Source organism: Dryobates pubescens, chromosome 2 (assembly GCF_014839835.1).
Source record: "Dryobates pubescens isolate bDryPub1 chromosome 2, bDryPub1.pri, whole genome shotgun sequence".
Taxonomy (NCBI): Eukaryota; Metazoa; Chordata; class Aves; order Piciformes; family Picidae; genus Dryobates; species Dryobates pubescens.
In genome coordinates this window covers 10,547,772-10,561,438 of record NC_071613.1, presented here as the reverse complement: position 1 = coordinate 10,561,438, position 13,667 = coordinate 10,547,772, and the positions used below count along the sequence as shown (strand labels likewise).

The window sequence follows — 13,667 nt, the reverse complement described above, 5'->3', positions numbered from 1 at the left end:
GACTATAATTCAGATATACAGAGATGTTCTGGTTCTGGGAAGGTGATAGTATTTCTTTTACAGGAACTCTTAAATCAGATGATGCCTTTTCTGGATGCTGGGAGTTGTTGTCTAATCATCTCGCATGCCTGATATTATGCAGAATGGTGGGAAAAGTGGATGTAAAATGCATATATAGTTAAATAAAGCTCATAGACTATAAACCACTAAGCAATAACCTCTAGTTGATAGCAGTTTAAACAGCTGTTGTAATATTTTGTTGTTTACTTTCCAATTTCTAGTCTGAGTGAACTGTCTCAAGTTTCTGATTGCTTGATGTTGAATATTTTGTGGGCAAAAAAAATTGTGTTTGGGTTCATATGGTATTTTCTGATATAGTATGCATAGTTAATTTAATAAGAAAAATCTAGTAGTAACATTGTTTCTTTTGGAAGTTAATTTATTTCCATATCTCTCTTGCTTTGCTTAGGCAAAAAAACAAACCCAAAAAACCAAAATGAAATGCAATGTTGAAGCGTTCTAAGTAGTCTCAGCTGCAGAGAGTATAGAAATCTTGCAGGACTCTTTTCTACAGATTTGCAATTTGCAATTTACAGTCCTGCTTATGAAAATAATTTTTAAAGCATGATGTTGATATTTAATGTCTCTCCCCCAAAATCTGATTTATAAAGATAAACCTAAATCTTTTTGTCAGCAATAGATGTTCCATCACTTGTGTGGGTTGAGTTTCTCTGAAAATTACACTTTCTAAATTTATTGGATGTTCTTCCCCCTCATCCCCCACCCTTCACCCCCTACTATTGAAAAGGAGTTCATGGGAACACAAGTGTACTAATTGATTTTCTATGTAGCACTTACTATCTTATATACCTGTACGGTGTGACATCTTCTTTGTTTCCTTTTCTCAGGTTGCTTTTTTCTACCTCTCTTCCTAAGAGATTGTAAGCCTGTTCCCAGGCCATTTGTTTGTCAGCCTGTGCTCACTGCTGTTTTCCAGCTAGACTTTATTTCTGCACTCTGTAATACATGCTATTCCAGATGAGAGTGCACTATTGATTTATATAAAATGGATAATAGTTTTTGTTGTATTACTTGCCATACATTCTTACATAACTTAATGTCTTACAGGCTTTTCTTCCTATAACTGCACATTCACATATGTTCTTCTTTGGGTTGTAAAAGTGGTAGGCACTTCTCTTCTGAAAGGCACTTCTCTTCTGAAGGGTGGTTGTAGCCAGGAGGGGGTTGGTCTCTTCTCCCAGGTGGCCAGCACCAGAACAAGAGGACACAGTCTCAGGCTGCACCAGGGGAGGTTTGGGCTCGAGGTGAGGAGAAAGTTTTTCACTGAGAGAGTCATTAGCCATTGGAATGTGCTGCCCAGGGAGGTGGTGGAGTCACCAGCCCTGGAGGTGCTCAAGAGCGGATTGGATGTGGCACTTGGTGCCATGGTTTAGTCATGTGGTCTGTGGTGACAGGTTGGACTTGATGATCTTTGAGGTCTCTTCCAACCTTGGTGATTCTGTGATTCTCTTGACCTAATACTCAGCACTCAGTGTAAGGTGGATTTGAAATTTGGATTTCCCACTGTTGCACAATAGGAATTACTTGGGAAGACAGAATGTGCTTCTGTTAGCGAGCCAAAGGGTTCTTGGTCATATTAATGTTAATCCAGAGTAGCTCCAGCTTTATAGCAGCATGTATCTGAGATTCAAATTTGCAGTGGAGTTGCCTAGTGCAAATATATTTTCCAGGTGTGAACATAAAGCTGAATTAATACAGAGATAAAATAGTCAAAACACTTTTTTTTTTTTTTTAATTTCCCTTTTTTACATTTTTGGACTCGACATGACTGAGAGATTATGATTCTTATGATGTGTACTCTCAGCTCCCCTCTATTTAAACTGATAGCAATAGTGACTGGATTGGAAGCATTCATGAATGGAAATTTTCAATTAAATCTTCAAATAGGACTATGTCATGCCATATGATGTGCGAAGAAATGATGAAGAGAAATAGAACTAAGGTAGTGATATTGGTATGATCACAATTTCTTTTATACCTGTGTCTGGTAAAAATTGATGTGCTCTGTCCACTTTCTTCTTTCTCCCCCTCTAACCTTCAAATTCACCATATTTGTCCAGCTGTTAAAATTGAAATAAAACTAGGGAAACGGTGCATGGTTCTAATTCTAGTAAAGAAAAACGTAATTTGGAAGTTCATTAAGTTCATTTGATACTGAATGTCTGCACTGACTGTCTGTGTGCTGTTTCAGCAGCAAGAGAAGCCTTTACAAACTTTCTGAAGCAGCTCTCTGTTTTTTTGATGGTGTTAAATGATGATGGGCATGGGGAGCACTCTAGGGTTGTTAGGGGAACAGATATTCCAGGGAGGCTGATGCATGTTGCATGATTCTTCTGTGGTCAGTGACATCAGATGTCTTTAGTCACACAAGGAATTGGGTAGATTAATTGGTGGTAAAGTGTTAAGAGAAGTTTAAATATCCTTCTCTCGTGTTTCATGTGCACTTTTTCTAAACGATCTGTTATTGGCATTCCACATGGTTCAAGTTTTCTTAAGATAAGCACCTTTAAGGAGTTCAAGTAAGTTTATCTTAACAGGAGGGCAAGAACAGCCTTGCAAACAAACTCGTAGTAACTATGTCAGGGACATGGCTTTACAATGAAAGACTGTAATGCTTGTATTCAACTTCTGCAATGGGACAGGAATAATATGCATGTTTAATTAAAAAGGATTTTTAGCTTGCTAGAGTAAGGTTGTAACTGTAACCAAAAATACCCCCCCACAAAAAAAACCCCAAAGCAAAACAAAACAACCACCTACCCACCCCCCTCCAAAACCAATGTACAATAATCAGAAATGGATGCTAATGTGGCTTTGTGAATTGACCAGGGTGAAACATAACATTTGAGGGATGCATTTGTACTCAAAGTACAGGAATTTGGGATGATAAATGTCAGAAAGGTTCTCTGTGCAGCAGTTAGGAGTTATAAGACCATAATGAAGGCACTGTTACTAAGTGTGCAAACAAGCAGGCTTTATAATATTTGCTGTTAAAAAAAAATTATATTTAAAATCATTAAAGTACTTAAAAGCTAATACTTTTCCAAAACTGGAACTGCAGTTCTGCCACAGACATGCAATATCTTTGTTAATTGAGACCACTGCATATTGAAATTACTGAAGATCCTTTTGCTTACCATTTGTGCCAAAGAGGTTTTTCTTCTTGAATATAACTTTTTTTACATAGTCCAACCCATGGCTGTCATGTTTTTGGTGCATGATTTTGTGCTATGCTCTTTAATTCCTCAGATGGGGTTCTGAAAGTTGCACCTTTCCTCAACTCTTCTGAGGCTTATAAATCTAGAATTGATTGAGAATTTGCTCCTTTATGAATAATTTAGAAACCAGCAATATTTACTGATGTGCAAATTACTTCTAAAACACACCAGCATTTGTTGGCCAGCTAGAAGCAAGGTTTTTTCATCCATATGTCATTGTGACCAAGTCCTTTCTGTTTAGAGAACTGAACAACAGCTTGTGGTGCTTCTTGAAAATAATTATTTCTGTCTCTGATTTTATTTGTTTTCATCTATTTCTTGCCCTTGTGTTTAGAGGCTCCACAAAATTCTTGTAATTCTCTCTAGAACCTTCTTAATTAATATCTGTTGTCTACTGTCTTAGAAAATAGCTGTTTTCTTCAATAAATGGTCCAGTTCCACATGTGAAAGGCCATTTATTGCTAGTTTATACAATTTGATAAATAAGCACACTGCTATGTTGGGTTTGATGGAGTTGCCTGAAGTAGGCAGGTGGTGTCATTTTTGATGCCTTGGGTTTTGTGCAATATTTTCCAGGGACTGGGGAGGGTGGCATGAGTTTCATGAGAGATCTGTGGAAAAGATGCCACATTTGTGTAATGCCTTCCCACAAAAGGCTGCACAAAGGATGGCTCTTCAAAAGTCAACGTAAATAAGTGATTGGTGCTTTATAAATACAGAACAGAGGATGCACTGTACTAAAAGTTGTAAATAAGTTATTGCTTGCTTTCACAGAATGGTTCAAGGGGAAGAACTGCTAATGAGGTCTGCTGGAGCAAGGCTGATAATACAATCTTGGCACTTCATGAATTTGCTTTTTTCAGGTGTTTTGGTTTGGGGTTCTGGGGGTGTTTTGTTTTGGTTTGTTTTCAGTAATGCATAAAAATCAGATGATGACATCGTTGTATTTGCTGATGCAGATTTATGGTCCCATAGAGTTTACCTTCTAATTAAATATTAAGTTACTGTGAGTTAATTTAACTAACTGTGAGGAAGAAGATGAGAGAACAGGATAAGGATATGAGCAATGAGACTGCAGTTATGCAGTCTACCTACATAAACAACGTGGTGATTGGAATTCTTCGGAAGTTTTTCATCTTCATACTCTCTCAGCAGGTTTTCTTTGTTGTGCTGCTAACAATCCTTTGCTACAGTGCTGCTGTATTATTTTCCTTTGAATATAGCAATGGGATAGCTATTGTCTCCATTATTTTCCTGAGAGAAGCTACATGGGGTTCCTTGTGCAAGTCACGTTTCAACTGAGTGCTCACTAAGACAGGACATTGCCATTTTTGGTCCTTACAATAGCTGCCTGAAACCAGGGACAGTGGAAATAGTGTGGAAGAGGGGAGGGAGGAAGGCTATGTGACTCTCTTGCTCTAAATCTAAATACAGAATGCTGCATGTTGCAGCTAAATTAAAACATTGTAGGCACCACTACTGTGCTATTTTTGAACAGATATACTCTGACATCTTGACAGTAAAGCTTGCATTTTTAGTCAAGTTCTCAAGTTCTTAAATCTAATTTCAGAGCAGTTGTGGTTTGGGTTTTTATTTTCTTTCTTCTTTTAGTCTACTAACTATGCTTTTCTTCTCTATCTTAGCAACATCTCTCAAATTCCATGCTAAAAGTAGCACTGTAGTGTTGCATATTATCTTTCAGTGACTACCCATTAAATTTGATCAAAGCAAAGTGAATGTTCTTATTGACCATGCAAACAGGGTCATTCTTTATTCCTTCTGTCTCATGCATTGATTGTGCTTTCAGGACTTATTTTGGTGGTTATTAGAAACTGGATATATACCAACCACTACAGTTAGGTTTGCCATGGTATTTAAGATAGTTGCCTTGGTTAGTGTGGGAAGTTCTACATATACCACATACATAATAAATGTAATGGTATGCAAATGTCAATTTTAATGATAGCTGCTATAGTTAGCAATTGTCTTGCTGACATATGATTTAGAAAATAATTTAGTTTGTTTGTATTGCCTCAAAGAGGATGAAAAAGGTCAAAGAGATGAAAATGTAGGTTGATCCCTTCTCTCCCTATCCTTCCCCTCCCTTCCCTTCCTGTTTTAAATGGGGAAAACAAGTAATGGTTTTAAAACACATATTGGATGTGGGGGGGTGTATTTAATTTTTCATCTTTTATTCTGGTTTTGACATGAAAAATGCAGAATTAATTTTCAGGCTACCTGCTACCTTAGTAGGATGATTTGAAGGAATTTTATTACCCATAAGAAAGTCTTTGTTTGTTTGTGGGGTTTGTTTGTTTTATTTGGGTTTTTGTTTGTGTGTTTAATTTTGAGATTGTTTGTTTGTTGGGGGCTTGGTGTTTTTTTGTGTGTGGTTTTTTGTTTGCTTGTGGGTGGGGTTTTTATTATTATTTGTTTGATTTTGTTTTGGTTTTGTTTGGTTGGGGGTTTTGCTGTTGGTGGTTGGTTGGTTTTGGTTTACTTGCTTGCTGTTTTTTAGCTGGTTGGGGTTTTTAAATCTGATGCTCTTTGCCTTTTTGAGTCCAGAAAAGGCTGCAAGATCAAATTCTGATTATTATTTTTTTTTTCCAGTAAACATCTACTGTATTTAACTTTAGCTTTGTTTTGGTAAGAAATAAGTTATTTAAGAGCGTAGATATTGGAAAATTGAAACAAGAAGCATTTGCTATTATTTTAAAGCAACACAAGGGACTAGAATTGTGAAACACACAGGAATACAACAAGGTCAAGCAAATGTGTAAGAAAATAAAATTCAGTTTTTGCTGTGAGTTTTAAAAAAAATGAAAATAAAATTGTTTCCTTATTGGGTTCATTTTATAAATTGAGATCAATGAAATTCTTCCTGCAACAGCATGAAATCAATTGTAAAATAACATATAATTCATGCCTATATTGTAAATTACAGTTTGTTTGACATTAATCACTGAGTTTTCCATGCACTGGGGTGCATTTTCTGGATAATGCTTGTGGATCCATTTCTAATGTATTTGAGAGTGATCTGTTTTTCATGTCCACAATTGCCTACATTTGATCTTATGCAAATCACGCAATCAAGCAAATGGAAAACAAGGCATTGTTGCTAGGACCTTGACAAACAGTGGCTTTGTAGTTTTAAGAACATCCTTCCTCCTCATTCAGATTCATGTTGTTTGAATCCATTGATCCATTATGAAATACTCTGAACTTTAAACAGGAAAATATTTGCCAAGTCATATTTGTGACAAATAATTGCATCAATTGTGATGCAATATGATTTTTATTGTTCAGTTTGTGAGTTTCTAACGTTTTTGACACTATATTTGCAGGCTCATCTAAACCTTCATGAACTCTATGGAGGGATTTTTCTTGGTTGTAAACCTCATGCTTTGAGTGACATTCCCATCTCTCATTTCTGTGTTTTCTTCTCCTGCTGCCATTAACATAATTTATTTTATTATGCCCTTTACCCCACCTAAATCTTTCAAATTCCACTGACACTTTCTATTCAGCATTTGTTAGTCAAAATACACTGGCATTATTAAGTCAAGATGAAGAAAAAAGATTTCCTTTCATCCTGGTGACGTGTTGCTTTTTTCCATATTTTATCTTTCTGCTCTTAGTTTTTTAAAAGCCTCTCCTCTCCTTCCCTCTCTTCTCTGCATGTTTAACAGATGATGCTCAAAGATCTTGCTATCTTGCTGCTTATGTATCCTGTATTTCCCTTCCTTGATATTTCTGTTCTTTTAAACTTTGTATGTTATCCTATCTTAGGTGGGGTTTTTTGGTGTTTTTTTCCGCTTCTTAGTATCATAGTATCAGTCAGGGCTGGAAGAGACCAAAAGGATCATCTAGTTCCAACCCCCCCGCCATGGGCAGGGACACCCCACACTAGACCAGGCTGGCCAGAGCCTCGTCCAGCCTGGTCTTAAACACCTCCAGGGACAGTGCCCCAACCACCTCCCTGGACAACCTATTCCAGGGCTTCACCACTCTCATGGGAAAGAACTTCCTCCTCACATCTAGCCTCAACCTCCCCACCTCCAGCTTCATTCCATTCCCCCTAGTCCTATCACTACCTGATATCCTGAGAAGTCCCTTCCCAGCCTTCTTGTAGGCCCTCTTCAGATACTGGAAGGCCACAATTAGGTCACCTCAGAGCCCTCTCTTCTCCAGACTGAACAGCCCCAACTCCTTCAGTCTGTCCTCATAGGAGAAACTTCTTCCATTACAGCCACTGAGACACACATAGTAACTTATAGTTTCTTTATTTTTTTCAGAGAGAAATTAACTGTTTTCCCATCTTCCGTTCTCTTCATCCCTGACAAAGTTTATTCCTCTTCAAATCTAACTAGGTATTTCCAGAAACATATGCATGCAAGTAGTCTCATCAGCCACACTGTGTACAAATCAGGGTTTCAGTACAAGCTACCTTCAAAAAAAAAAAGCATTTCCTTGATGAGGAATTTTCTTTAAAGGGGAGAAAAGTACCTCTCTGTAATGCCTACCCAAGGAAAACAGCATCCACCATTAAAAAAAAATAGAAAGGGAGAAATCTACTTTTTCTCTCTCCCTTCCCTTGTCTCACTCTGCTAAGTGAAACCCCACAGTACAGTTTCAACCTCAGAGAGAAGGATGGGTATTCACTATTTACAAGGATATGAATTAAATAGATGCCTCTGATTACTTTCAGCTTTTAGGATTGTTAAAACAAAAATCCTTCTGGTCACTTGTTTGCCCACCCAGAACATGGAGTGTCTGATCCTTGTCTCACAGACTTTAATCTCTATTTATACTTTTAGTGGCTTCTCTGATGGTAGCTGCAAGAAACAAGGGATCCAGGAAGGTGTACAATAATGAGGGCAATATAGACCATGAAGTATGGGGAGTTTACTTTCTCTGCTTGCTGAGCCAGCTTGAGCACCTGCTCTGGAGTGTGCTTTCCCCCTCTCACTCACATAAGCACTGCTTAACCCTGGTAGAATCAGCCCCATTATGTTGATTAAACATGTCACAGGCATTCACTTGATGACTTTTTTTTTTTTTTTTTTCCAGTTACAGCTGATTTGTTGTTGGTTGTTTTGTTTTTTTAACTCACACTTTGCTGTGTGCTCCACAGAACAATAACTCTGACTGATACTGTGTTTTCAATAAAAATGCACGACTTCATTCTCTCCTCATACAAAGTGGAGTAAACCAGAGGGAACTCCATTAAAGCAGGGACTGGTGAGACAATATGAGGGGAAAACTAATGAGAAAGAAGTTGAGTCTATGACATTTCTGCTTTGGTGAGGTTTCCATCATCCAGTTGCAATTTTTGAATTTGTGCTCACAAATATTATTGTTCGAAATGATAGTTTCATACTATTTGGCTCTGGAAGCATTAGCATTTGCTATGTCTTTCAAAAACCCAGAGCTTTTCTGGCATACCAAAAATGTGTATCTGTAACATGAGCATTTTACTAGTATGCCTTACACTGCTGCCAAAATCTCAACAGTAAATTCTTTCTTAAAGGATTTGCTCATTAAAACTTGTGATTTGTATTTTAATTAAAAAAGAAAAATATTAGAAAATTATGTCTTCATTAATTTCCTACTATATTTTTTTCTAACAAAGATTGATTCATTAGTATAGGGAAGAATATATGAAGCTAAAGATCTTGTGGAATTTTTATTCAGCAAAAATGTTACTTTTTATCCACCTTTTTCTACAATAATTGAATCTCAAGATAGCTTCATCATAAATAAACATTTAACAGTTGTTTTTCTATAGCATCAGACAGGTTGTCTTTCCTGAAATACATTTTGCAAATGTTTGGTGTTCAGGCAGCTAAACACAAATAAGCAAAGAGAGCAGTCCAGTATGAGTGGTAGCAAAAATGAGCTTCCTTTGTGTTTGTGCTTATAGTGAAATCTGTATAGAGTGAATCATTGTATGTATTGATGCATGAAATTCATATATCTTACATTTTATATATATATATATATATATTAAAAAAATATGTGTTAATGAACCTGCAATTATTTCCCATTAATTTGATTCAATCATCTTAAAGGTGTTAATCTGCCACTGTAGCAAATTGGTATAGTATGTAGCACTTAAAAGGCTAATATTTTTGTGGTCTGGGTGGCATACATTGTAGTGTAAATGTGCTGTACCATGGGACCATCTCAACCAAAGTGTGCCCTGTAGACTTTTTTTAGCAGCCAGAATTTGCAGTTATTTGCTGTTAAGCAGCCAGCACCTCTTTGCTCCTCTGGGACAAATCTGAAACATTTAAGGGATACAGGTTCCTCTTCCTCCTGATTTTCTGAATTCACTGTTCTCTAAAAGTTACAGAAAAAAAACAAGGTAGTATTCATATACAAACTAAATTCATATTCCTTTTTTGCCCTAGATTTATCAGTTTTTACGCCACACCAGTTTCTGCTCACTGCATGCACGCTTGCTGGCTGTACAAACAGTTCCCAGGTCACCTTGTTTACAGCACAGCTGCCACCATCTCACGTAGATGCCCCGATCCTGACAGTTTTGGATTCTAGAACTATATATGTACAGTAAGTAAGGATTTCTTCTTTCCTGACAACACAATAGCGCATCAGTTTATTCAAGAATTCCAGTGAGTTCAATCAGGGGAAGGGTTTGTGACATAAAATTAAATTTATTATGATTAAATGCATAGAAGTGATTAGTTTAGTGGTTCTGTGAACCTTCTGATTATCACTTGCCAACTTAATTTCCATTTTGTCTTTACGCAATCAGTATAACCTACATATGGGCATAGCCTCTGCAAACTTCAGTGCAGGAAATGTTCTGGTGATGTGCCCATTTTGTAGCCCCTGCTTTGTATGTTGCTGTAATCATTTATCCACTGAGTACAAATACTGTATTAGAGGTATGCCTTAGATTTATTTTTATGGCAACACAACTGTTTTCAAAATCTTAAAATAAACCCCATGCAGCCACCAAAACACAAAGGCTTACATTTTGTAGTACGGTCTAAATCTTTACCTGGTCTTAATCATATTTTGCTTTTATTTGCAGATGGAAAGAACCAGTAGAAGTAAATGGAATCCTAGATCGCTATATAATTTATATGGCCAACAATGAACAGAATTTCACCAAGTGGAATGTAATGTATAACAGTACAGAACTTTTTCTGGATTTTACTATTCAGCAGCTTTTCCCGGGTACTGAATACCTCATAAAACTGGCTGTAAGTTTTAAGGATGTGTAGCAGAGGTTTAAAATGGTGAAAATTATTCTGATTTTCGACATCTTAAATACTTAATGTGTCCACTTTCTTTAACCTCCTGTTTTTGAAACTAAGGTGGAAGAGCTATCCTGAACATCAGTAGGTGTTTTGTTTCAAAACAGGCCCTAAAAAAAAAAAAATGTATGTAATTTCAATACAGATTTTGTTCAAGGATAAGTTGGATGATAAGCAGCAGAGAACTGGCTGGAAATGTAAGAAAGACTTCAAAATATCTTCTGCCCTCAACTTACAAGAACACATTGAATGAATTTTAAAATGTTAGCATTTCATCTTTTGTACCATGATAATTTGCTCTTTCTTCATAAAATCTGTATGGAGAAGGAAATAGCAGAGAGGAAAAGAGTTCAGTGTAAAGAAGCAGTTTATTTATTCAAAACATTTTGAAAGACCTTGGTGCTTTCATTGCAATTCTGTATCATTGGTTTTATTTTGTAATGAAATAGAACAGCTTCAGCTCACTAACAAACCTGAAAATACGTGCATAAAAGTATGGGATTGTCCATTGTTTTAACCACACTGTTCATTTTATAACAATACCTATATAAGGATATTTGCTTTGATAAATGCCATAGAAAAATATTCTGCTCTTGATTATGAATAAATTTACATTTATGTAGACTGGGTATGCATTCATTTTTTCTTAGCATGCTCTTGAATGTTCTAAATATTATACCACAAAAAAATAAACTACCTTCAGGTAATGATAAGGATCTGACTTGAACTTGAAAAAGCAAGGATATTCAGTCTAATTAAAGCTTAGATTCATGTTGAAATTAATTCATTTGTGCCTAGGTATTTCAGCATAGTAAATTGTATAGCATATAAAATAGCACCGTGTCCAAATCTAAGGCAGTACTTTATCAAACATTTTATGCCTTTATAAGCAAATGGGACTATCAAAAGAATTTGTGCTATCCTTCACTGTGCCACAGTTCTCTACTCCTGTCCAGCTCCTGTGTATGGGGGCACAAGGAAAGAGCAGGGGGGAATTAACAGTTAGGATCTGGAGAGCAGCTAGACTGCACATTTTGGTGGATTTTCCTTGGGTGAAACAAAGAACTGTTGTGTGGAATTTGTTTTTACTTCATCAGCATGTAGAGTTTTTTGAGAATTTAGTGAATAATTTTTTGATCTTTGTATATTTTTATTTTTTAGTTGGTTGTGGTTTGGTATATTTGGTGGTTTGTTTTTTTTTTTGTTTGGTTGGGTCTTTGGGGTTTTTGGGGAGGAGGGAGTGTGGGATTTTTGTGGGTTATTTTTTGTTTGCTTTTTTCTTTAAAGTGTTTTTGGGTTTTGGTTTGGTTTTGCTTGTTGGTTTTTTGTTTTGTTTTTAAATAATATTTGCATTGCATCAGTGGTAACCAGAAAGTAAGATAAGATAATTTCTTCTGGTGGTGAAGATAAACAGATAAAATGCAATGGTCTGTAATAGGTTAGACAATCTAAAAGTCCTTGCAGCCTTGAAAATGGCAACTCCAAAATTGCATCAAAGGCCTAACACTTTTGAGGTGCGATACCCTTCTTAAAATGTTTGGATACATTCTATTTAGTACTTGTGAGATTAATTTGAGGAGAATGTAATATTAGGAAGCTACAATTTATGAAGCTTAAATGTGGACAGACGTTACACTTGACAAAAGAAAACAAAAAACCCAAGCAAAATAACCCAAAACACCCAACCCCCCCAAACAAATACATACTTGGAAAGAAATGGAGATATTTAGTGTTTCACATACGTTTTAACCTGAATTTTTTAATGAAAATTTTGCAGTAAAACAAGCAATGGAATCACTGCAATGCTGGAAACTTAACTAAATACTTCCTTTCTTTTTTCTTTATCTTCCAGGACTTTTTTCCTTTTCCTTGTTTCACAGGCAATAGTGATTTTTTTTTTTTTTTTTTTTTTTGCTTGGTTGGGTTTGGGGTTTGGTTTTGTTTTTTTCATATCTGTGCAAAAATTGATTTTGGTTTATGTGTTAAATTGGAAGCTGAGTTACCCAAAATTGCAGCTTTGAACACTGAAGTCGGGATGTCCTCATCGCTGGCCCTTTCAGCTCTTCACAGACTGCTGGTTTAACTTTTGTGTGACAGGTTAACATAAGTACATGAAATAAAGTTAACATGATGTTTATCTTCATATGCTCTTACCGATTTTCATAATTGATTACTGTCATTTAGGAAGCTGCAATTGTATCTGTAAATGAGTGCAATAGCTTTTATAAGCAAATCTAATGCTTCTTTCCAAAAGTCAGCTGAGGAGTCTTTAAGGTCATATCCTCATAGAGTAGAGCAAAGGAACTTGCTTTTGCTCTGTTCGTGTTCTGAGGCAGAGGGCTGTGAGCCAGGCCAATCTGAAAGCAAATGAAAAGCTGAAAGGCTGCATTTAGTAGCTGGGGTGGCACACCCATTTATAGGGCTTGATTGCTTTTGTGATTTAACTGTTAATCTAATACCTTCTCATGGCTGTGATGTGTGGGTAAACTAGCTCAGGTGGTAGGTGAGGGATCACAGTGTGGTGTCTCATTATGTAGTTCCTAACTGTCCCTTGGCTTTTGAGATGCCTGCCCCAACTCCCCCCCCAGTTTGGCCTCAAATCTATTTCTTGGTGAAATTCAGAATAGTACAATGGGGCACGATGTAGGTGTGGAATTTCATGGCTTTGAGTACCACTGATTTGGTTGCTAGAGTTCCAGCAAGGTCACATCCACTTGGATGCACTGATCTAAAATCCTACTATTTAAAATGTGGATGAGCTGGTTTTTCCTGGTTTTCATACAAATCAGAAACTTCATACCTCAGCAAGTTTTGGAGATACAAAAATTGAAATTCATAAAATGCAAGAGCTAAATGAATTGGAAGGCTGCTATTACCGAGCCTTTGAATGGAAGTGAATGAATCCACTGCTGAGGAAGGCTTGGTGGAACTTCTTTAGCAAAGTGGTGATGAATGTGCAAGGAAGAGCTGTCTTCCAGAGCTGCTTCTTCATGAAGCCAGTAGAAGTGAAATCATTGTGAGAATAGCCTGCCATTGCTGGAAGATGATGTTCTTAAAAGTTTTCCTTAGGGAGATGCCAACA

The 13,667-nt window shown here is 36.6% G+C and overlaps 1 protein-coding gene across 1 annotated transcript in view; it reads left to right on the top strand.

Annotated features, from left to right (window-relative positions):
• USH2A (usherin) overlaps window positions 1–13,667 on the top strand; it is a 385,837-nt gene that overhangs the window by 177,069 nt on the left and 195,101 nt on the right. The window contains exons 32-33 of the mRNA XM_054170013.1: window positions 9,713–9,872; window positions 10,360–10,531. Of these exons, the coding sequence (XP_054025988.1) occupies window positions 9,713–9,872; window positions 10,360–10,531 (332 nt within the window). The remainder of the gene's footprint in view (window positions 1–9,712; window positions 9,873–10,359; window positions 10,532–13,667) is intronic.